This window comes from Squalius cephalus (genome assembly GCF_949319135.1).
Source record: "Squalius cephalus genome assembly, chromosome: 16".
Taxonomy (NCBI): Eukaryota; Metazoa; Chordata; class Actinopteri; order Cypriniformes; family Leuciscidae; genus Squalius; species Squalius cephalus.
In genome coordinates, this window is record NC_137137.1 from 10,317,279 (window position 1) to 10,342,499 (window position 25,221).

General features: G+C 37.9%; 2 protein-coding genes across 5 annotated transcripts; one reads left to right on the top strand and one right to left on the bottom strand.

Moving 5' to 3' along the window:
- The first annotated feature begins 4,490 nt into the window (after positions 1-4,490).
- On the top strand, positions 4,491-16,948 carry tab3 (TGF-beta activated kinase 1 (MAP3K7) binding protein 3). Of its 4 annotated transcripts, none has more exons than XM_079896871.1 (8): positions 4,497-4,676; positions 6,482-6,521; positions 7,125-7,293; positions 8,707-9,856; positions 12,864-13,024; positions 13,434-13,527; positions 13,675-13,746; positions 16,360-16,948. In XM_079896871.1, exons 3-8 carry the CDS (start codon positions 7,192-7,194, stop codon positions 16,485-16,487), a joined length of 1,707 nt encoding a protein of 568 aa, XP_079752997.1. In that variant the 5' UTR covers positions 4,497-4,676; positions 6,482-6,521; positions 7,125-7,191; the 3' UTR covers positions 16,488-16,948. The 4 variants fall into 4 exon arrangements, with proteins under 4 accessions (XP_079752999.1, XP_079752996.1, XP_079752997.1 ...); XM_079896872.1 differs by having other exon boundaries at positions 6,485-6,521; XM_079896873.1 differs by lacking the exon at positions 6,482-6,521 and having other exon boundaries at positions 4,491-4,514.
- Positions 16,949-17,009: 61 nt separating this feature from the next.
- On the bottom strand, positions 17,010-24,545 carry tmem47 (transmembrane protein 47). Its single transcript, XM_079896888.1, has 3 exons — positions 24,076-24,545; positions 19,205-19,345; positions 17,010-18,765 (listed from the first exon to the last, which is right to left on the bottom strand). Exons 1-3 carry the CDS (start codon positions 24,299-24,301, stop codon positions 18,587-18,589), a joined length of 546 nt encoding a protein of 181 aa, XP_079753014.1. The 5' UTR covers positions 24,302-24,545; the 3' UTR covers positions 17,010-18,586.
- Between the last annotated feature and the right edge of the window lie 676 nt (positions 24,546-25,221).

Sequence of the window (25,221 nt, forward strand, 5' to 3'; positions counted from 1 at the left end):
TGTAAATTAATGTTAAGTTGAATAATGCATGTAAATATGGCAATTCATACCTTTTCCATTTCCATTGCAAAGATTTTTTTTTTTTACATTATTTACCTTCCCCTTGCAGCATATAGCATTATTTTTCCTTTGCAGTGTATTGCAATCATCCACATTGAATATGGGTTTTGTATATAGACATTTTATGTAAGCACTATCAGGTTTGTTTGTTTTCGTTAATATTTTCCACGCAAGCATCAGCTTGTTTTGGAAAGCTATTGTTGGCTGTTGGAGCCAGTAGGCTTTATCTTGAGGGTCTGTGGTTTGTCCAGTCAGTTCTGACCCACTTATCACAGTCACAGTGTGTGACAACCCAGATATCACAATGGATCCCTCGAATTCAAGCAATATCACAGTTAGTGTATAACAAACACAATTAAACATAGAAAGTACAGATACATATAATATACAGTGAACACACTTTGGATGCACTATGAACAGGAAGTGCAAATAATTTTTTTTTGTGTGTGAATTTTTAGATGCTAAATATTGTCCATTTTGATGTTATTAAATGATTATTTCAGCAAGTGTATCCTAAATGAACTGGAAACCCCCCTCATCCTGAAGGACAGCACTGCCATCTGTAACTTGAGCTCATAGCATGCATCTCTCTCCCTTCAGACTGCAACAACATCGGTCCTGGAAGACTCATACTCTGAGTTAAAGGGGTTCAACCAGCAGCTTTGAGTAGCATCCAAAAGCTTTAGGAGGACGCTTGCATGAGATGTTTGCAGAGTCATGCAAGAGGTTGCACACCATGAAAGAGAAAATAAATAAAAATAGACCGTAGTTACTGTATAGTTCCGGCTCCATTTGATAAAGATGAATCTTTTTAAATACTGTTAAAATCTCTGAAAGTCTATCTAAAAATGTATTTTCTTCAATTCAAAGGCTTAAGTGCTAGGCCAAAACTCCATTCTGGAAGACCAGCGGAGAAAACAAGAGACAGCCCGAAATAGCGTCCCACCTGTGGGCAGAGATCAGAGCAATGGAGACAGCTAGCTTGCTAAAACTCACTGCTTCTCTCACTGCTATTGAGCACCACTGGGTATACTGTCCATATAGTTGTTTCTCTGATCTTAACATGGAGATTTAAGACTGCATTATATTTTTTAAGTGTTTCCCCCATATTAATTTATTTCAGTATTTTCATTCATTCATGTCATTTTTTTATATTGTCCATTTTGTTCAGGTGAGATTCACAGTTAAGACATTAAGATGGAGAAAAGGCTTGTTAAACACTGCAATAGAGGTGCAATAGAGGTGCAATAGCTCGTTGCTCCAACGGTGCTACAGAAGGACTTCTCTGTACAGGTGTAGCGGAGGCAGTCTGGCACTTCCTCAACTTGTGAACCGTGACACTTATTGGCCAGCTGCCCTTTGAAATGGATTATTATGGTGGATATTAGAACAGATCCAGCAGCAGTAAAAAGAAGCAACGATTTTCATTTGTTTACACTGAATCAAAACCCTGATTAACATCCACTGTTCAAATATCGGGAATGATTATAGTCTTCATTTAGGCATTCCTTTTCTTTTAATGAAACTTTGTTATATATTTTTGTTGTTGCAAGACAATGTTTAAAGTCACAATGAAAAGGAAGTGGCGACAAATCTTTCTTCCATTTTGTGACGTACATCCGAGTGAAAAAGATTATTGAAAAAAGAAAAACTTTGTTCTGTCCATCGGTTGCTGATTGGATAGGGGCAGATCTTAATGCAAGACTGTAAGAAAGGGGGCGGGGTTTAGGCGGACGAAATGATTGGAGAAGTCTGGCATACATCACCAGAGAAAATGTCATTTAACCAGAAGATAGTTATAACATTTTGATGGATGAATCATTCACAAAAAGATCAAGAAGATTTAGAAAATAGATAGGGTGAATTTTTATTTAATACTGGCTTTAATGTGGAAAAATTTCTCCCATAAATACTCTGGGTATTTTTAGGGGCTATTAAATTGGATGGACAAATTATGGAGCCACTGACTGTGCATCATCTTGTTGCTCTTTTGCTTGACTTAATGGATTATGTAAAGAGAAACACCCAAAGACTAATGTCAGGTTTATTGGTTGGCCATCACGAAAAAAAGAAAAAAAAAATGATGTGAAATGTCATTTAAATGTATTTCTTCTTCTCTTTGTCTGTTTTCTTGTCTGCCACGCTCCCTCTCTCAACAAGTCAGCTGTTGGCCTAGCTGGGCATTTACTCTACTACAGGAACAGGTGCAGATCACAGCAGGACACTGGGCAGGATGGAAAGTATACAGTTGGTTTGAAAGAGAAATGGTAGCACTTGAAACACTTGTATTTCTTTCACAGTTGCTGAAATATGCAACTTAACAATTCACTCAAGCATGCTCCAATGTTTCAGGCCCTGATAGCACAACAGGTCTATAGCATACCTTAATTTATCACAGTGATTTGTGTTATTCAAAACACACCGAGACACTTTAAATGCCCTGAAACAATCATCTTATACTGATTATAATATATATTTTTTTTTGCTGTAGATCAAAATGAATAAATTATTGTTGGTAAAGGATTCAAGTAAAGTATTTTTTCAAGGAAAATTAACATATCCATTTCCTGTATTTCCTCTGTATCTCTTACAGATAGCTGACGTCTCCACTATCAGGTAGGCTACCAGAGGCAAGCTAAATTAAGGCTTGTGACAAGTGAGAACTGGCTGGCTGCCCAGGAGCTCAGAGAAAATGTTGACTTATCAATCTCAAATAACTTTGCTATGATCTAAAACCCTGATCTGTGTCAGAGATCCCAAATAGAAATATGACATGTAGTTATTCCACTGTGTATTTATACAGTGGCAATAGCTGGAGTCTTGAATGTGCTCTTGAGACAAACCCTCAAGACCTCATAAATATGGACTTGGTCTGGATCTCAGTAACTTTTTGTCCTGATCTTGGCCCCTAAGCTTGTTAGCATTACATACAATTAGTCTTGGCTTGTGGAAAAGAGGTCTCCATGTCCTCTTTTGATTTGATTTTGGTCAAAGATGAATTTTTCAGTGATTTTTCATGGTAACACTTTGCAATAAGGTTCCATTTGTTAACATTAACATTAAATATTAATCTAAGTTAATGTTCATTTCTACATTTACTAATAAATTATTAAGATCAAACGTTGTATCTGTTAATATTATTCAATGGACCAAACATGAACTAAAATAAATATTAACCAACCCAATGAATAATAAATACTGTAACAAATGCATTGTTAATTGTTAGTTCATGTTGTTATGCACTAATATCGTTAACTAATGGGACCTTACTTGTTTGTTTTTCAGTGTAATTTTTAGAATGTCATATGCAGGACTATTTATATCAGTTAAATAGCAATCGGTGCATAAATTAGTTGCCTTCGGTCTATCCAGAGGGAAGGTTTAGAGCTGTTTATTATTATGACACTAAATCATATTTTTAGCTGAGCTGCAGTAAATGACTCCCTCATCTGGTGAACTCTAGGAAATTCATCTCAATGCAATACAATTTCACCACAACTCTTGATGCTTTAGGAATTTCTTAGACTTCCAATGGATCAGTCTTTGGGTTGTATCTTTATTATCAAATAAATAAACAAATTTAACATAGTAAATAGAAATATCTTTACTGAAATCTTTACTGATTTTTATAAAGTAAACGTAAGAATAACTTTTATATTGTTAGCAATATTTTAAAATGAACATTTATCTGGACTTAAGGAACTCATTTTTACTTGATTATCCACACATCATTTAAAAAAAAAATAAAAAAATTTAAACTGCGAGTATCAAATGAAACTGCAGGCTTTTGAGGAACGTTCATTTGTATCTCTCAATCATCGTGTTGCATTGCATTATATGTTTTCCCCCCGAAATAAAAAATACAACGCTTTGATCATAAAACATTCAAATAACTATCATGTATAGGAAATATTTTTGGGACAAAGTGACAAGTGATATTTACATGCATTATATGTAAATAATCTACTAAAGATCTCACTGAGAATTTTATCCTACCTTTTAGCATATAAATATCACCAAACTGCATATTTTTGCTCAGGTTGGGCCTCTAAATAAAACTGAGGGTTTTTACCTCCTCAAAAATCCTGATGTGGCTAAGGCCTATAAAATATTATAGGCTGCTCAACAAAAACACATGCAATATTTTTTTTTTTTTTTACAAATATTTTGTGTAAAGGTTGAATAAACTGTTCCATTAAAACCTATATATATTGTCTGACTATTTCATTTGTCGGGCTTTGCATGGTTAAAGAGTAGCTACACAATAATGTAAGTTTCTACAGGCTCATCTTCACACACAGTACTGAAAGAATTTGAGATAGCTACTTTTTGTTATGTTATGGCAAAGTAAAGCTTCTCTTTTCTCTTGCCCCAGCCCGACAGAGGGCATGGATGTGCCATTTATCGTTACATGAGAAACCTCCAACCGGAACGACAGAGGAAGAGAAATAGGCGTAAGTGAAGACGACAATTTTATTGCGACTGTGCTAACCGCCGAGTTCCTTGTAGAAACCCGGTGAATCGTTGTCATTTCCTATCACTTCTGCTGTCCTGTGACACACCCCATGTGAAAAGCCTTGCTTGGATGGTCAATGGCCGTAAGGCTCCGGCGCACGGTATGTTGTCGCACATATACTGTTATCAGAACGGCGAGCAGCCAGCCGTCGTTTGTACTGCACCGAAACTGACAGCAAGTGTTCGTATAAATCCCTGCTTGGGTTTTTACGATGCCAGCAAGCTTTTGGCAGGTATAGCGCGCAGGATTAATTAAACGTTAGTCAGATAAGCACGCGGGAGCGGCGCGCGCTGCGTTTCCGTTTTTTTTCCCTGTGGCTAAATACCGGACGGCTAGCGGCTATGCTAAAGCTAACGGTTAATGAACAACCACAGTTTTTTTCCTTTCCCTTTCTCATCCCGGTGATAAGTACGTGCAAGTGAAAAGATAATGTAAATCGTGATATGTATATATGTTGAAGAGTAATGCGGAAACTTTTGTTTTATAATGAGACGCTGAGTTTATCCCATTAATTGAAGCTTTCTATCTTTGTCGTCATGCAAAAATAGCGTTGAGTTGTAGCACTTAAACGGATTTGGCGGTGGCTTGTCGTAATTTCACCGCGATCAAGAGGCAACAGACACGGGTATCCTGCAGAACTGTCACTGCTTGACTGTAATAATAGTTACTTTTGGTGACAGATTGTGTTTTAATGGATGCTTAGACGGGCCAGCTAGCAGGAGGCAGTGCTGAAATCAACCTGCGCTTGGTTCGTGTTCATGAGTTCTCTTGTCGGTTTCAGTTCTTCATGAAGTTGTTGTCTTTAATCTATTCTTAAATGTTGATGTTCTATTTTATTTTTACTGGTGACTTAACTGCTGTTGCATTCAAATATATTGTTTATGTACTTAGTGTTTCTATTTGGGACTAATTTCAGATTTGCACAGACTTGTGTTCAGTTTAATAAGGTGTTAACAGTGCTGCAATTATGCCTATGGCAGTTAGTAACACCTGCCATATGTGTGTGTTTGTGTGTGGTGGATGTACGAGGTCGAGCGGAAGAGGCTGTCTCAGATTTCAGGTCGTTGTCGTTGGTGAGGTCGCTAAACTCAAAACAAGCCATTCTTACACGCCGCGACACACAAGAGTATCTTCATAAGCCTTTTAGCTTTGAATTTACGTCTGATTCACCTGCGATGTACCAAATAAGCGTCTTTTGTTCTGATAAATAGGAGTTTTAACGTGTCGGCATAAAAGCTCTGTTCTTGTCCAGTTGAGCGACATGTTCACACTGCGGCAGCCGAGAGTCTGAGGCCGTCTGGTGCACAAGCTTAACAGGTCTAAATGGAACAGTTTATTGAACCTTTAATATTGCTTACATGTTTTCTTGTTTTGTCATATTTGGCTTATAGCTCGTATAGTATGATATATAATAGAGCTAATGGATTTTACACTAGAGGAGGTGTAAAAAAAAATGATTCAGAGGCCCAAAGTGAGAAAAAATATGTAGTTTGGTACAGATATTATTTAGATAGCCAAGAAGTAATATGAAATTCTGGTTGCTTGCAATGTAAATCATTGATTCTTATTTATCTACATTAAATGCATATGTACATATCAGTTGTCACTCTATATTTCCTAATGTTTTAGTAAGATGATATTTAAATGCTTAGCTTATAAACAAAGCTCTGTAGTTTTAATTATGGTGGAAAACAGTGAGATGTGCCCAAAAAAAAAAAATCTTCAAAAGTCTGTTGTATCATATTTGGTACTTAAATTTGAACACAAATCAATTTTGACAATCTAATGGATTAATGGAGCAGTTGATGGACCCCATTGATTTCCATAGTATAGGCTAGTAAGTCAATGGGGTCCATCAACTGTTTGATTACTCATATTCTTTAAAATATCTTCTTTTGTGTTCAGCAGAAGAACGAAATTCATACAGGTTTGGAACAACTTGAGGGTGAGTAAATGGTTACAGAATTTTTCATTTTCATTTTTGGGTGAACTATTGCTTTAAGTGATTGTCATATTCCCTATATTCACTGTAAAGTCAAGCTTCTAAGCTTAAAAAAGTGCTTGTTAACATGATAACTTGGTGGCGGCCCCAGCTTTGGATTGAAGAAGTTAAGGTTAACAATTAATTGATTGTTAATTTTTTACTACAATCGATTATGGGAATTTACGTAAATTGGCAGCTAATGTAGAAGATTATATAGGCTACAACTTTTTCTTTTTCTTTCAGCAGTTTTGGATCATGTTGGTCATTTAGAGGCCTTAGAATTGTATCAAATATGATACAATAGGCTTCATAGTGTTAAAGGGATAGTTCACCCTAAAATAAAAAATTATCATTTACTCACACATTGTTCAAAAACCTGTAGGACTTACTTTATTCAGTGGAACATGAAAAGAGATGTTAGGCAGAATGTATAATGCATTTTTTTCCCCATGCTATGAAAGTGAGTAATGATTTCTCTTTGTTTCAAACACCCCAAGGTAGTTTGTTGGCAGTGCTTGTGAGTGGTCAAACTCAATCTGTGTTGTTATTCATGTGTGTTGTCAGGGGATGAGAGGAGAGCAGGTGCTGCGCTCCTGGCTGCGGACTCAGTGACTCTCTCTTTGGGCTCAGGATGGCGCAGGGAGGGCCTCAGTTGGACTATCACATACTGCAGGACCTCAAGCAGCGCTTCCCAGAGATTCCAGAGAAGGTCGTGTCTCAGTGCCTTCTTCAGGTGAGAACTGGCTGCCACAATATAAATGGAATGGAAATGGGGGGTTAGAATGTATATATGGCCTGCTCTTGGATTTTGAGTCATTTTGACCCAGAAACCCATTTGAATGAAATAATAAAACCCTGGACCACGAAACCAGTCACATGGGTACATTTTTTGAAATTGAGATTTATACATCATCTGAACCTGAATAAATAAGCTTTCCATTGATGTATGGTTTGTTAGGATGGGACAATATTTGGCCGAGATACAGCTATTTGAAAATCTGGAATCTGAGGGTGCAAAAAAATAGAAAAGTTTAAAGTTGTCCATTTATGTTCGCGATTGTGCGGCATTCACTCACAAAAATAAATGTTTTATATATTTACGGTAGGAAATGTACAAAATATCTTCATGGAACATGATCTTTACTTAATATCCTAATGATTTTTGGCATAAAAGAAAAATCGATATTTTTGACCCGTACAATGTATTGTTGGCTGTTGCCACAAATATACCCGTGCTACTTGTGACTGGTTTTGTGATCCAGGGTCACATATATAATTATTATGTTTCTACTCTAGACAGTTGATTATATAATCATTTAATTGGTGGCTCTCATAAAAATTGAAGAGAGCCTCCAAACTATTTTTGGTCTTCTTTTTTTTTTTTTTTTTTGAAAATTAGATTTATTCAAACATTATATTAAAACACATTATTTGTGTTTAACTTGTTATTTAATGTATTAACAATGTGGTGCATATATTTTAACAATATATCATAGTGTATCATAACCCTGTGATGTTCATTCATATATTTTTCATGCTATTTCATGCAACTAGTATTAATCTGAACACAACTTGGGTGCAACACATTTATTGTTTGAATGTTGTAAAATAATACATTAAAAACAGTAAATTGTAATAATATTAATAACAATTTTAAAATATTTCAAAATGGAATTTATTCCTTTTATGGCAAAGCTGAATTTTCAGCAGCCATTACTCTAGTCTTCATAAATCATTCTAAAATGCTGATTTGGTGCTCAAGAAACATTTTCTTATCATTTTTGAATCAATTGCACTGGTTAATATTTTTGAGAACCTGTGATACCTTTATTCAAAAGAACAGCATTTATTTGAAAATATTCAAAAACTGTATAAGAAAATATAATCTTTTTTTACCGTTATAAATGTCTTTACTGTTGTTTTAATTTAATGTGTCCTTGCTGAATTAAAAAAAAAAATCTTACTGACTTTTGAACGGTAATGTATGTACACCTAAAGCTAATGATGTACAATGAGCATAATGATTTATCAGTGATAATTTTTGCTGTGTCATTCTGGCTGTCTAATTGTTGCTGTGTCATTCTGGCTGTCAAACTAGTGTCAGGTGCAAGAAGGTTTACCTCACTGTCTTCCATTTCCTCTTCAGAACAACAATAACCTGGACCTCTGCTGCCATCTGCTGGCTCAGGAGAGTAATAGATACCTGTATGAGGAGTACCACAGTACAGACGATTTGCACTTAAACCGTAACCACATGCTGCGTATTAGCGTGGGTTACCCTGCTCCCGAGGGAGCTAAAAACAATGCAGGCGGCCGAGCTTTGGTCCACAGTTCCAGCGACGGGCACATCGAGCATCCTCGAAGTGGTTTCCCCGAGCCCCTCTCTGCACCCGCCACCATGGCACCATCACCCGTCTTCAACCCCTTCTACATTAACGATCAAGGACGCATCCCCACCCCTCCGCCCAGCATCCAGGGCATGTCTCCCACATACCACCCCGTCCCACGTTACATGACTCCCATAACAGTTACCCTCTCCCAGAACATCCCCTCTGCTCCACAAGCACTGCAGATCCCCCCTGGTGTCTATTGTAACAGTGGGAACACCGTGTACATGCGTCCCTCACCTTCTCAAAGTCCTCAGCCTACTCCCTGGTCTACATCCGGGACTTCCATATACCAGCAGTCTCCTTATGCTACTCCGACGTACCAGTCTCCATACAGCTCTCCCCAACATCAGGTCCAGCAGCCGCCCCAGGTGTTTCTTCCCATAAGTCCCCCCACCCTCCCTGGGCTGTCCTACCAGCAGTCGGCACCTGTTTCCCACAGGCCTTTTATATCCTCCAAAGGCCCTATGAAGAACCAGATAGAGATCACACTGGAGGGACAACGACCACGGAGCAATTCCCCTGTACATGCTCCACAGGGAACGCTCTATATGGCCAACAGCCCTTCCCCAAGCTCCCCATCCCGGGCCATCAATATGACCGGAGCCTCTATTCATCAAGGAATGTATGTCCACCAGGGTGTGGCAAGGCCCCGGCCCGCATCCTCTCCTCAGCCTGCCACCTCTGCCTTCATCAAGATCAAAGTGTCTCCTGGACAAGTACAGCGTTCATCAAGCTCTCCACCAGTTGAGACCGAATCCCTCCTCAACATAGTGGACCAGGGCGAGCGCCATGGAGCCCCTCCTCCGATCCTACCCATTTCTGCGCTGCCAGGGAACATCTCCAGCCAGATCAACCGCATGCCTAGACGATCAAGCTCCGGTTCGGATGACTATGCATATACTCAAGGTATGGATATAAATATTATTACGTTTTTAAAAATACAAATGTTGAAGAAAAGTTATACTTTTATTCAGCAAGGATGCATTCAATTGATAAAAAGTGACAGTAAAGACATTTATAATCTTACAAAAGTTTTCATTTCAAATAAATGCTGTTCTTTTGAACTTTCTGTTCAAAGAATTCTGAAAAAAAACTCACAGTATCCTCAAATATATTAAGCAAAACTACTGTTTTCTTATAAGAAATGTTTCTTGAGCACCAAATCAGAATATCAAAATTATTTCTGAAGGATCATGTGACACTGGAATTCATTACACTTTAAAAATATTAAAACAGAAAATATTTCATAATATTACTGTTCTTTCATAAAATGTGAAATTCCTCCTTCAGACCTTAGACCTACTGTCAATCATTAGGCTATATATTTAACAAGTGGTAAGAAGAATGGGAAACGTATACAAACAACAAACTGCATGAAATCCATCCCAAAATCCCCAGCAGACTTTTAATCTCCTTATCATGTGGTGTTCACTTTCACTAGATGTCACATGGTCATACAAGATTTACTCATGCATTTTTGCTTAAAGGCAAGACCCTTCTTGCCATTTAACATATTTTATTGGACTGTCCCACTTTTAATGCAATTAGACAACATTTTTATGTAATAAGCTCACTTAAGGACTTGTTTAGTGAGATTTTACTAGAAAAGGTTTTAGAATTTTTATCAAATGTTAATGTAAAACATCTTGTATAATACTAACAACTGTTTTGTTTGGTTTTTATTTCTATTGTATTTTTGAAACTCTGTTTTTGCCATTAAGAGAGCCTCAGATGCTGACATGGCATTAAAAAAGCTATACTACTTCTACCACTACTGTTTTTTTGTATTTTTGATCAATCAAATGCAGCCTTGGTGAGCATAAGAGACTTCTTTCAAAAACATTTCAAAGTCTTACTATCCCCAAACTTTTAAATGGCAGTGCATGTATATGTGTGTGTATGTATATATGTGAATATAAATATAAAATAAATAAAATAAATAATTTTTTTCCTTTATTTAGGGCGGCGTATTTATGGCTGGCTCTTTCAAGGAGTCAAGGAACACATTTTAAAGGGGTCATGAATTGAGAAATCAAATATTCCTTGATCTTTTGACAAATGAGGTCATTGAACTATGAAAAATATCCTGTAAGTTTCAGAACTCAAATCTTCCTCTTTAGTACAAAAACAGATTTTTAGAATCCAAGATGGCAAAATGACTCGTTTCGGATTTTGTCATATTACGTCATAGTGCGACAAAAGAGAAGAAAATCAACGCCTATATCATTGCCTCTTTAGCCCCACCGATTTGCATATGTCATGTAGTAGTAAATACGAGAGAGACGCAAAAACAGGATTACTCACTCCAGCAACAAAATGATAGAGAAGCCTCTGAGGATTAAGACGTTTTGCAGTTGAAGTTGTGGGAAAACAGTCTTTGCATGGTCACCGTGATTTTAGTAAGACATGATCCTGGATCAACATATTTTGTTCCTGGAACAACATTCCTGTCTGAAAATGTAGTCCTAATTCCTACCCTTAACTTATCCCTAAAATCAGAGGGAGGTGATAGGTGAATAACACTGATGTAGAACACTTGATATAAACTGTAAACTTCCCTCAAATCTGATTGGTTGATTGGAATGTTGTTCCAACATGTTGTACTTGGTGACAACATACATCTAGGCATTGCCATCCTAACAATAAGAAAGCATGGATAAATTTTATTTTTAACGAAGTTTCAGACCACGTCAGTAAGACTGTTCGTTTGTTTGCTTCATTTTACCTCGGATTCGTTTTTAAACAAGACACCATTCAGCACAGGCTTTTCAGAGAGACTGAAAATAAAAGATGATGCAGTGACGACTATATCCAACTGCAATGTCGCAACACACTGTGTGAGTAACAATGTTTTTACCATGTGTCACTATTGCTTTGTCTGTTACAGATCATTTGATATGTACTAAGTATTTATACTGTAGCGCCGCAATCAAACTGTAATAGTTGTGATTTGCTGTTCTTTCCTTTGCTTTGGCATTTATGGGGTTAATGCGTTGGATTATCTTATATGGAAGATGGCACATAGAGTAAGTTGCTTTTGTTATTGTTTTGGTCAGCCATTCGCTGTAATCCTGAATTAAAGCTTCAGTGAGCGACATCTTCTGTTTTGTCATCTGTAAGACATTACAACAGGTTTCATTTTATTTCAAACACGTCACTGCCAATGACAATGCATACGTTTTCACTTTATCAAAGGATGAACGATGAATGGGTGTAAGAACGACAAACAATGGTACATTCAGTCCGTCATAATTCCGTTTACACGAAACACCATAAAAAAGAATTGATCATTTGTCAATTATATCTGTGGTAACTTCAAGTATTTTACTTGCCACAACCAAGACTTATAAAGCATGTGTAATACACACAAATGTTTCACATTGTTGGCAAATGTTGTAATGAGATATTTTCGAACAATTGCCCAATCATAACAGTGGGCGTTTACTTCGGAGTCTTGAATGCGGCACAACTATCAAAACATAGTGTTTGAAAGAGAGGGTCAAAAACAGGATAGAAAATAGAATCTAAATAAGAATGTTAAAAAAACAAAAAAAACATCATAAGTGGACCTCATAGAACATTACATTTAAAGAAAAATTCAGTTCATGACCCCTTTAACTATTCTAAGAAACAAAGTAATGTTAAAACTGAGATTTTATCAAACTGAACATTTTATAAAAATAATAATAAAATGTATATAGTTTCTAAAGGAAGAACTAACTACTGGATATTAGAGGGATTGTAAGGTTTGTAACATCAAATCTCTGAAAGTTATTGAGTCATTAAGAGCTCTTTCCTGTAAAAGTGGTCAGTTTCTGTCCAGAATAAGTTGTTTTTGCATCTGTTTATCATGTGTATGTGGGGAAGTGTTGTTCAGTCTTGTAGCCTTGTCTAATGCTGTATGTCTCCTTAGCGCTGCTTTTGCACCAGCGTGCTCGGATGGAGCGTCTGATGAAAGAGCTCAAGCTGGAGCGGCAGAAACTGGATCAGTTGAAGGCGGAAGTAAATGAAATGGAATTTGACGCCCTGCAGAGACGCTTCAGACGGGTGAACAGCACTAGCCTGATCCCTCGGGTAAGAGACAAAAAACAGGCTTTTAGAGCATGTGAATGCATCTTTTTGAAGAGGTGCTGAACGAACACACCCACTTGTTTTACATCGCTAATAAAGGATGAATGAATCATCAAATTCTCCAAATGAGGCTTGCATAAAAGCATACATACCTAGAATATACATGCAGAACGTGCAAATACGATGAGGTGGAAATGAATCACATCTGCTCATTCAGGTCTAGCTCATTCTGCATGCTTCGCCGACTGAATGAATCTTTTCTCATAGGTTAAACTGCTGTACGTAATGTACCCATCCAGTACAAGCGTCATCTAGTTTAACAGGCTTCAGTTAAGTGTGTGACAACGATAAATTGCTTTTATGTGTGCGGTTAATATGAAAAATTCATGTACTTTGTGTGTGCGTTTGCTAGCCCGAGGATATGACCAGAATTCGGTCACAAAACAGACAGCTTCAGATTGACATTGATTGCACCTTGAAGGAGACAGACCTGCTGCAGTCCAGAGGTAAAAATAGCATGAATGTAGTCATCTTTATGACATTCAATGTGAAATGAACACTTGCACTGCATTATTTCATGTGATTGCACTCAACTTCAAATTGTGCTGATAACCATTTGCTTCATCCATCTCTCTTTTTTTTTTTTTTTTTAGGCAAGTTTGACGTGAGAACCATGAACAACTTTTATGATAATATTCAACCTGGCCCTGTTGTACCTCCAAGAGGTGGGAATTCAATCAATTCTGCATACATTTTTTTTTTTTTTTGATGTTGCATCTTTTAACATTGCATTTCATTTTGTGGTTATTCTTTACAATAAGGTTCAGTTAGCTAATATTAGTTAATGCATTTGGTATCAAGAACATACAGTGAAAAATTCTTTTAAAGTGAATCTTCTACTCTGAAATGCTTATATCTTCAGAGTCAGAATTATGTGTTTCTATGATGACACTATTAATGAGAAAATGAATTCATGTAATTTAATAACTTAGTGTATTTAGCAGGACACGGTGGTAACTACATAAAATTTTGTATGTCTTTCATTTATTTTCTGATTATTCTTGCATAAAGACAAGTGAAGAAACTATTAAACACCGGTATTATGAAATAACTGTAAAACTACAATTTACTGCTGAAGTAGCTGCCATTTTGAACGTTTTTACATGATGTTGCAGTGGTCACTTGGTACAAGTCGAAGCTCTCCAAAAATTCAGTGTTTATAAGTGAACTCTTTTTATAAGTCGGAATCTCATAATTAAAATAATTCCAACGAGGAGTGGATGCGCCTTAGTCTTAATGAGTTAAAATAGTATATTAACCTAGATTAATAGATACTTTAAATTGTTAGTACTTAAAGGGATAGTACACCCAAAAAATGATCCCATGATTTACTCCCCCTCAAGCCATCCTAGGTGTATTTGACTATCTTCTTTCAGACGAACACAGAGTTATATAAAAAAGAAATCATTACTCTTCCAAGCTTTATAATGGTAGTGAATGGTGGTCCTGATTATGTCAAAAAGTCCAAAAAAGTGCATCCATCCGTCATAAAAGTAATCCATACAACTTCAGGGGGTTAATAAAGGCCTTCTGAAGCAAAGCGATGGGTTTTTGTAAGAAAAATATCCATATTTAAAACTTTATCAACTAAAATAACCAGCTTCTGGCAGACGGCTGTACGCAAGTCGACGTATGCCAAAAGAGTAACTCCTTACGCGATGTACTGTATGACATAGCATATAGGAGTAGCGTAAGTTTTGACACCTCTCGCGGTTCAAACTAATAGGGCTGGGCAACAAACTCAAGCTCCTCTTCTCTTATATCGAAATCCTCTGATATTCTCTTTAAAAATTCTAATTTGTGACCGGTGTTGTGCTCTATCCTTTGTGCTTCCGCGTTCGTCAATACGTCATTCGTCAGGTCAGAGGTCATTCTTTCATCATAAATCGATGCGTATGGCCGCCTGTCGGAAGCTAGTTATTTTAGTTTATAAAGTTTTAAATATGAATATTTTTCTTACACAAACGCATCATTTCGCTTCAGAAGGCCTTTATTAACCCCCCAGATCCGTGTGGAGCACTTTTATGATGGATGGATGCACTTTTTTTTGGACTTAAAAATCAGGACCTCCATCCACTGCCATTATAAAGCGGGGATGAGCAATGATATTTTTTAATATAACTCCGATTGTATTCGTCTGAAAGAAGAACTTGTGGGGTAATTTTCATTTTTTGGGTGAACTATACCTTTAATACCTTATCCATTAACAAATATTTTAGCTATGCTAGAAAATATCCTGTAGGGTTGTGCCTGAAGCCTAAATCTGAATTCGGAAAGGCATGGGAATTGACTCTACGGACTCCCTAAAGGGACATGGTTAGGGTTGCTTTGGTTGTTGGTTACATTACAGTACATCATATTTCACTTATCACGTGAAGATGGTAAGAAGAGATGACTGATAGGACGATGTTGGATGATTTGGTGCACAAGAGATCCTGAGCATCATTGACATATCTTTTCTTGTAAAATGTGTGGTCTGTACCGCTGCTCCCTATACACAGAGTACACGTGATAGCAAATTCAAAAGTGTTTTCAATACCCCGCATATTGATAGTGGCTCCCTGATGCCCGTAAATTATATACTATATAATTACCCAATTAATTGCGAGAGAACGCAAAAGCATTGAAATATATTTTTTCCTCCAATCTAATTTTTTTCCCCATCACCAAGTCACCTTTAGGGCAGGGTTCCTCAAATCCAGTCCTGGAGGGCCACTGCCCTGCAGAGTTTAGTTCCAACCCTAATCAAACACACCTGAGCAATCTAGTCAAAGTCTGCAGTTACTAAAAAATTGCAGGTAAGTGAGTTCGATCATGGTTTTAGCTAAACTCTGCAGGACAGTGGCCCTCCAGGGATGGATTTGAGGAACCCTTCTTCAAGGGCTCTGTAGATTTCCTTTCCAAACATAGTATTCGGCTTCAGGCACATCCCTAATATCCTAGGTAGGTTTTTCACTAAAATATCTCATGGAATTTGTAGACTAACCTCCCTTGAGCTAAAATTAGCCCTTTGCTCTCTGAATATCCTGTCGGATTTGTCCTGACCTCTGACTACACCAGTGGAGTGGAGGCTATTAGATTGCTTGTTATGATATAGTGTTTCTTGCACCCTCGTTCTATTTTCATCACTCTTTTGTTGCTATGCGGGGCCAGTGGCCCAAATTGTCAGTGGGTGTGGCAGAATGCTAGAATGCTTTCTCAAGCCCTTAAATTAGCTCACAGCAGCAATAAATAAGTGCTTGTATGCTGTTTCATAATGTTTTGTCTCCTCTGATTAGTCAAGCCTCCGGTCGTGCAAAGGGACGAGGATTTTGAGGGCGCTCAGTGGAACTGTGAAAGCTGCACTTTTCTTAACCACCCAGCATTGCACCGCTGCGAACAGTGCGAGATGCCGCGCAACACTTGAGCCGGCTTCACCGCGACCCTTCCCAACAGGCCATGAACCTCACTCTTACTGCTAATCTTCTGTTCCGTCATGCAGCGTTCAAGTCCCGCCTTTCATTTGACGATTTCTGTCCCTTGTGCCCTCAGCTTCACCCAGCAATAACTGAGCCGTACCCCACAGAAGAAGAGACAACTACTCTAGTGAAATATTATCCAATCAGACCCACCCTGTTACCTCTTGAGGAGCTTCCTGCACTTGTATTTACTTTTTTCTACTGAACGTTGCTTTAAAAGAGGAAGTAGGGTGACTTGACATAACAGAGACAAGCAAAAGGGATTGATTGATTGATCGATCGATCGATTCGCACTGGAGTGGACAGAGGTGTGGTTTAAGAGAGGGCAGAGCTTGCCAGATGTTGCAGAGGTGTGGTTTACCAAGCTACCATTCCAAGCAGAATAAGACTGCTGAGTTTACATGAAAAAGCCCAAACAATCCTGTGCACAGGGCTTCTCTCACAAAACATTCAATGAATTGAGATAAACAGGGGCTGAATAATTTTAATGTAGACTTTACACTGTATGTGCTCACTATGAGCTCTTCTCGTGAATGAAGAACACTACAAGACCTGCATATGAACCTATACCTGGTACTTTTATGCATATTATGCCACACTGTATTCTGTGTTTAAGATGTTGATTTCTTGTGCAAATGCCTCCAGTTGCTGTACTTAATAAAGGATCTGATTCTATGTTACTATATGCTGATGTCGAGATATCTCGGCTGTAAAACCATGAACATACCACATTTTTCTTTTTATCCGTTTATTCGGTTAGTATATAAATTAGTACAGTATGTCACAACTGCATTCTGGACTGAAAAATCCCAAAAGAAAGCATGCAATCACTCAAACGCGCACTCAAATGATACATGCCCCCTCATTCAAACATCAACATGTGCACAACAGACTGACAGTGCTAAGAAATAAACCTTAACTACCTGTATGGATACTTATGCAAAAGAAGACTAATAACCACTCTTCAGATACCAGTCAAAAACTAGTCTATTTGCAAGGCTTGGTTACACCACAAGACCTAGGTTTTCTACAATGCAAAGTATCTTCTACCAAATCCCTTATAAACTGAGGGTGAGATAAGTGGGAATATGTTTTCAGATGTGCACAAAGTAACCACTTGATGATAATTCATGTGCTATGTACATGATCTGTGCTTAAAATGACATCAGTCTTGGTTAGCATTTCATCTATGGATAAAGGTGTGGTCACGTTTAGAATTGTTTGGTAAATTTTCACATTTTAAAGTCATTTTCATGTTTGAAATTAAGTCATTTAGGATGCGATCATGAATTTTGCTTAAGGCAAAAGATTTCCCCATGCAGATTTCGCAATGTGTTCAAATAATCCACGTAAAATTTGCTGTTGAATACCATAAATTTGCCTGTTTTGAAAGTGACCGCACAAAGTGTAAGGACTTTATGACCAGTTTATACTTGTATTATACTTTAATACTAGTTTATACAGTATTATACTTATACTATACTGATATTATATTATATACAGTATACTTTACTGTACTAATATATTTCTTTTTTTCCAAATTGCATGATTTCTCAATTTTATGTTCTTGGATGCATTCCATGCAGTTTATTTTGCCTTTAAACTGTCTATCTTTCAAGTCTCAAAATGAATGTGTAGTTTAATTCTGTCAGATTTGAAGGCTTCCGTCTGCCTTGTTTCAGATCCCACCACAGATGGAGGTTTCTCCACTGATTACATCACAGACTGGCAGTATTCCTGTGAACATAGGTTGACAGGAATGTCAGATGCTCATGTGACTATCAGAAGTGTTAGAATAGCACGAGGAGAGAGAGGGAGAAGACAGACGGGAAATGAATGAGAGTTTGATGAAGAGGTTTAATTGAATGATAGAGTAATCTGAGGAAAAAAAGAATGCATGTACGTATCTAACAGCTCAGCATTGCCCTGCATTTTGAGGGTCTGTGTGTTTGGGACAAGAGCAGGTTCCGAACAAGCGTTCAGTGCATGAGCTGCTATCACAACAGTGAAGAGGACATTGAAGTGCATTGTGGGTGTCGTAGCATGTTCAGTAGTAATCTTCGTAGTTCTTAGGGTTCAGGCAGTAGAGAATGGCTCCTCCGAAGGAGAAGATGGTGGCTCCCCAGGCCAGACCGTAGCCCCAGTTAAACTCGTGGTATATTCTCAAACTGATGGTCTCGATGAACTTGATGGGATACAGCACCAGACAGCAGGCCTGTAGGACCACTGTGAGAAACAGAGAAGCACTGGCAATGAAATTCGCAATCATCAAAGAGACAAAAGTAGGTTAAGAACATTAAACGTCTTCTAAATCCTCAATGGGCTTTATTCCTTGATAAGTTCCTCCACAAAGTGAGCAAGAGCCAACTTCAAAGCCATGTAAAAATCTTCTTAAAAGAGAAGTGAAAATGTCTGTTTTAGATATACCTTACATCTTTTCCCTGTGATGTGTTCATATCGAGAACGACTGATTACTGAGGCAGCTGTGTGTTGTGGCTTGGGAAAAAAAAACAGTTTGGATGCAAATAATGCATTCTGCTGTTTCCTGGTCCATTAGCCGCAGCAATTGCGTCTTACATGAACCCTAATTTAATGTGCGTGGAGAACAGAAATGGGAAGCCAACTTGTTAATGTCTTAAACATAAGTGTGTGTGTGCCATTTCACCTGCAGCGAAGAGCATAACTGCGACCGGTCGGTAGAAGCGTCTCCTGGAGCGAATGCAGACAGACACCAGAGCCACCAGGAAGGAAAGGAGGATAAGGAAAGCTCCACCCAACAACAAAGCCAATGTGGCAATCTGCCAGTCTGCATTAAATCAATACATAAAAACACAAATAGTAGATCAGTTTCATATCGCATTACAATGCATGCATTATATTCATATTATACAGTATAAACGCATTATATCCAATGAAAGTAAATTATCATGGGATATACACCTTCAAGTTTAATTAAAAAAACTAATTTTGGTCTGTTTCTCAAAGAAAGATAATGAATGGCTTCAGAAGACTTGAAATATCAACCACTTTTATGATGTTTTTTGTCCTTTTTGAAGCTTTAAAGTTCTTCACACTGTAATTGCATGAAAAACGGTGACTAACATAGTCTTCAGAATTTCTCTGAATTAGTTTGGAATGACAAAGTCGAGAAAAGAAATGACAGAATTAAGACATCCATCTAGCGCATGTTTACATAGAAAAAAATGTGTTTTGTGTGAATGGCCCCTTAAACTGTTCTTTTTACAGAGCCTCTAAACATGCTGAAAAGTCAATACACACATGCCTTCAGAATGGCTCACTTGGAACACTTACATCTTGGGTTTGCGTAACTGAAAGAATGAACCTCTGCGGGCAGCAGAGAGCTTATCGACAATTCTGGTGGGCTAAATGGGGCATCGCGTAATGTATTCCTCCCTCCTTTTCTCTCTCCTTCAGCCCATCTTGTTTCTGCTTTTCATTCAAGCACTCAGCTAGAGTAGGGCCCAGAAATAGCGCTGAATCCTCCATGGAACGCAGGAGTGAGGGAGGGGGCAAGGAGAAAGAGTCAGAGAGGAGGTGCCTGAAACAGTCTGCCTGCTTCCATATCTGACGACATGAGAGTAAATGTGTGGAATCTCACATGCACTTTAGGACAACTCCTGAGGAATCTCATTAGTCACGCAAAAGGGAAACGCATTATAAGTAGACAATCTCTGAGGAGTGACTTGCAAAGTTTCTTTAGTTACGTGGGCTAAGGGAGTTTTTTTCTTCTTCAAACAGTCATTAAATTATTTATAACTCAATATGAAAAATTGTTCAAATTAGTTAGTACTAAGTAACTTACATTTTCGAGACATTATTGACAATTACTTTTAATTTTTGCTCCGTCAACTAAAATAGATCCAAACAAAGCCACATTAGACTGCGTCCACATAGTAATGGTGTTTGTGAATGATTCAGTGTTTTTGTATAAATTGACATATAAATATGATTCGAAGACTCACTTGTAAGGACAGTCACTTGTTCATCGCATACGCACTTCAGAATCTCACTGGAAGAAGTAGGTCATCTGGGTAATTTTTTCCTACTCTTTTATGAGTACTGTGAATTCGGATATGCTTCTTTTGTCACATACTGTACTGTTTTTTCGCCTACTATATAGAATCAATTTCCAATGCAGCAGTGTTTAGGAATGAGTTGGCTGAGTGAATAATTCAATGACTCATTCATAAAGGCAGTCAATTGTTTTGAATTATGAATGAATCAGTAGACAAATTGATTGAGTGGGCGATTCACTGATTCGCTCAAAGACATTTGTTTTCAATCATGAATGTTTTTGAACAAATCGGGTGAATGAATGGTTCAATGACTCATAAAGTCACCTACTAACATATCAATGTAACTTACAGAAAGGCTCACTTAATTTTTTATTACAGCATGCTTTATTGGTTTTTATTTAGCTTTTCAGTATGGGGAATGGAGAAAATAACTGTTAAACAACAAAAAAGAACAAGAAGTATGTTTTATCAGTGCTACCTTACATCTAAAAAAAAATCAATAATTTTCTATTATTCAAGTGCAAGCAAACAATCTATTGGAACACTATGCATCATAAATAAAATCATTGTCACAGAGTGTTTGCACAGTTACACAAGTTAAACAAGAACATTACAGCAACCATTACTCATTAACTATGTAAAACGTATGATGTTTTAGGTTTGAAATTCCTCTAAAACCTGACCAATGTCTTATTTTACTTCATAAAGAGGCCAAAAACAGCACACTATTGCATTCTGACTCTGCCATGCATTATGCTTATGTATTATGTTTACAAATACGTTTGTGAAGAATTGTTTTGAGAAGTTAGAGAAACTGCTGAAATTACATACTGTGTATATATATATATATATATATATATATATATATATATATATATACACACACACACACACACACACACATTAAAACAAAGACTATGATGATGTTTTTGTTTAGTTATCATGTGAGTGATAAATGACTCAATTACTGAACCTGAGAAAGGCAACATTTCATAAGACCTCAATGGCTGTTTGTTTAAATGAAACCATAAAAGCACTGGATCCTGTTACAGGGTTTTGTTATTACACAGTGATATCTGTAAATAGAAACATTTTCATCAGCTTGGGGAAATGATCTATAATTTTCTCTGCTGGAAAATAATCATTTCTAGCTCTAAATCACGATTTTCAGAGATGTCTGAGAGCTGCTCTGGGCTACTTCAGCTCCATTCCACCGTACTATAGTTTCATAAACAAACCCTTTCACCAAATATGGTTTATGATTTGGCATAATGTGTAATAAATATGTCTGTCACCGCAGGAAGTTGGAGAGAGATGTATGAAAACAGAGCTGCTGACCTTCGCTTCCATATAAAAACAAAACTCTAACTGCTCGACCTCCGACCTCTCTGGATAGCCACCAAAAGCCTGGGAATCATCAACAAGAGTGTCTATCCCCCATCTGAGAAAAAGATTTCGACTTTATGTAACCTTGAGGTCTACGTCTGAGGGGTCTCCGGCAGAATAGAGCTTATCCAAAAAACCCTGCAGGACTACAGATGGAAATGAGGATACGAGATAAAAATCAAAACATTCATTACTATAATCTGTTTTTCAGCAACCAAGTGCCCCTTGGCAAGTTCTTTCAATCTGATACCGTGATGAGGGTAAAAAAAAGAAGTCCAATGTCATAGATGAGAAACTGAATTCCGTCAATAAGACACAAAGTCTCCACATTCCTCGCCATTCGCAGACAGGGAGAGAAATTGGTGTATGGTGCGCGCCACAGACTCTACATCCAACCGCTGCCTCTTCTCCAGTCGAGCATAACATCCGCACAAAAAAACTCTCACACACTTTCGCCACATTCCTGTTGTTTGCGATTATCTCTCCCCGAGAGCTTTCACAACCTCGGATTTCTGGTGCATGTGTGCGTGTAAAAGGGAGTTAGTTTATGTTAACATATCTATGTTGTTAAATTGACAGAGATAAACTAAAAAAGGATGCGCTGGACTCAATGAAAGGTTAGGAAGCAAATATGCTGGTTCATAGAAGACTGTGGAGTCCGCCGGTAATTGCACAGCTAATGAGATTTAGTTTAATGCACAGTGCATGACACAGAGAAAACACAGAGGAAATGGAGTGACTGATTACAGAAAGCCCAAAATCAATAATGCGTTGCAGAGGAAAGCCATTCACTCAGGCCGCTCCTTTGGTATTTTGACTGGGGCTTCATGACTTTATATGGAGTCAAACTGTGCTTTTTAAAAAATGACGGGACAGGGTCCAGAGCCAAACAAGTTGTCATTGCAAAGCAGACCTAAAATAACATCTTAAATCTTACCTGCTTTCTGAAACTATACTATATGAAAAAAATGTGGCAATGAATAACTCTACACTAACATATGAAATGGATATGCAGGAGGAACTGCCCCCAGTTTATTCGCTAGCAAACCTTCACGCATGCCAGAAGGGAAGTTTCTTTTTCAGTGCAAAATGACATTTCTAGAATGCAGCACTTGTTTCCTTGGTAACTAATCTGTCCACATTAGGGCCTCTAGGGAGCTCTCCTCTCAAACTTAACCTCACTCCTTGGCCGGTGAGGAGACATTAACAAAGGCTCATTTTGTAGACAACAAAAGCAGAACGAAACCCCAGCTGGACCACCGATTCCATCACACATTCCCACATCATCCAAAAGCCTTTCCACCAAACAAGCTGTGAATAAAATGCAGCGTGCTATTAAATGTTAAGGATCAATATCAATTAATTAATGAAGCCTTCTTCACAAACATTGCTCTAATGAATTAATCCTGGCTTGCTGTAGGCTGGAGAGTCTTTTTTTGATAAAATAGGACGCATTCAAGGTTGTTTCCCCCAGCCTCGAGTTGTTTTCCTTTAAACGAAGACTTATTTTTAATTACTAAATAATTAAACAGTGACTATCTTCTTAAACTTCCTATCTATATTTTATACTTCTACTTTATACATATAGAAATCAACTATTCATTTCTGACTAGTATTTATTGCAATTGTTCCTGGTACTTAAAATACTTTTATTTAACTATAAAGTAAGAAAAAAAGCAATTCAGACACAAAATTTAACGAGGAACAACTGGAATAGATACTTGTGTCACATTAGTATGGGCTCTTAAAAATACGTATAGGCTAAGCTGAAATAGATACCTATGCATTTAAAGGAGTAAACATTAAAACGACTTGTCATATCTGTTTTAACCTATTAACCTATTTTCTATACTTTTTCTGTTTTCTCGGTATTTTATAAGAGCTGGTTTAGCGTTAGCTGAACAATGAGTGATAATGATGCGCTAGGGAGCGATGCCCTTTTGTTATCTCATAAATCAAATATGAGCCTCCAGAGCCATGATGCAGAGCTAACTAAAGTTAAAAAGACAGAACACTTTTTTGTTTTTTTATGCATCTTAAATTATGTATCTGCAGGTCATCCTGTCTGAACAATGTTTATTGCAAAGTTGCAAAAGTAGCGGGTCTCACTCACCGGTCCCCAGCGTGCTGCTGCACCGCCAGGTCGCGGAGGCAGCGGGCTTCCAGCAAGACTCCCACAGGGACAGGTGGTACTGGTCATCCGCGGTGACCCACGCCGGACTCAGCACGGCTCCGACATCCAGGCACAGCGCGAGGAAAATACACACCAGACCCACCAACTTCAGGGGCGTCAACGCCGACACGCGCACTTCCTCCGCTCCGCTCACGGATGAGGCCATGTCTGCTGGATCCGCGGCGATGAGGAGTGATGTTGCGCTGGAACGCCAGGAACGATGATCCCAGACAATGTCTTTGGATCCGTATTCGCGATCAGTGTTTTGAAGATTGTGGAGCAGTTGCGCGAGAGGGACGCTGTAACAGCTGCCCTCGCGCTCCTGTGAACGCGACTGCACTGCACATTATTGAAAAATCTCGGCTGCACCTGCAGGGTCCTAGTGCCTAGGACTGGCCCGCGCCTCGTCTGAACGATTCGTTTACGAACCGAAATTAAACGGCCCGTGCAGTTTTTGAGTCAACAATTCACTTTTCTTGTAAAATGTGTACCATAATGTGTAAAATGTGCCAATAATCTTTGTTTTTTTTTAGAATGTGGCTTCTCTAGGCTAGCTAACATATTTTGATGAAATATGTAGGCTAAATATTTTTCCTTTTCCACAAAACGTTTGGATAGCATTCATATAATCCATCACATGCAATCCAACGCTCAAGTAGGTCTTTGTGGCAATTGCAAATAATACAGCAGTCAGTGTTTTATTTATGCTCTCTAAATTAATTGTTGAGAAAGTTGTTTCATTATCTTTTTGATGTGTGAGAGAAGGCAGTGACCGGACGTCTGACATTTTTCAGCGAATCGATTCTTTCGAACAGTCCGTTCCGAACTGGTTAAAGGGATAGTTCACCCAAATATCAACATTTTGTCATAATTTACTCACTCTCAAGTTGTTCCAAGCATTTATGATAGTTTTTTTTTTTTTTTTTCAACTGTTTTTTTTTTTTTCATCTGAACACAAAAGAAAATATTTTGAAGAATGTTGGTAACCATACAGTTGAGGACACCCACTGACTTCCATAGAAGAAAAAAATAATACAATATTTATCATCTTCTAGAACTTCTTGGAGGTTTGTACTATGGCTGGGA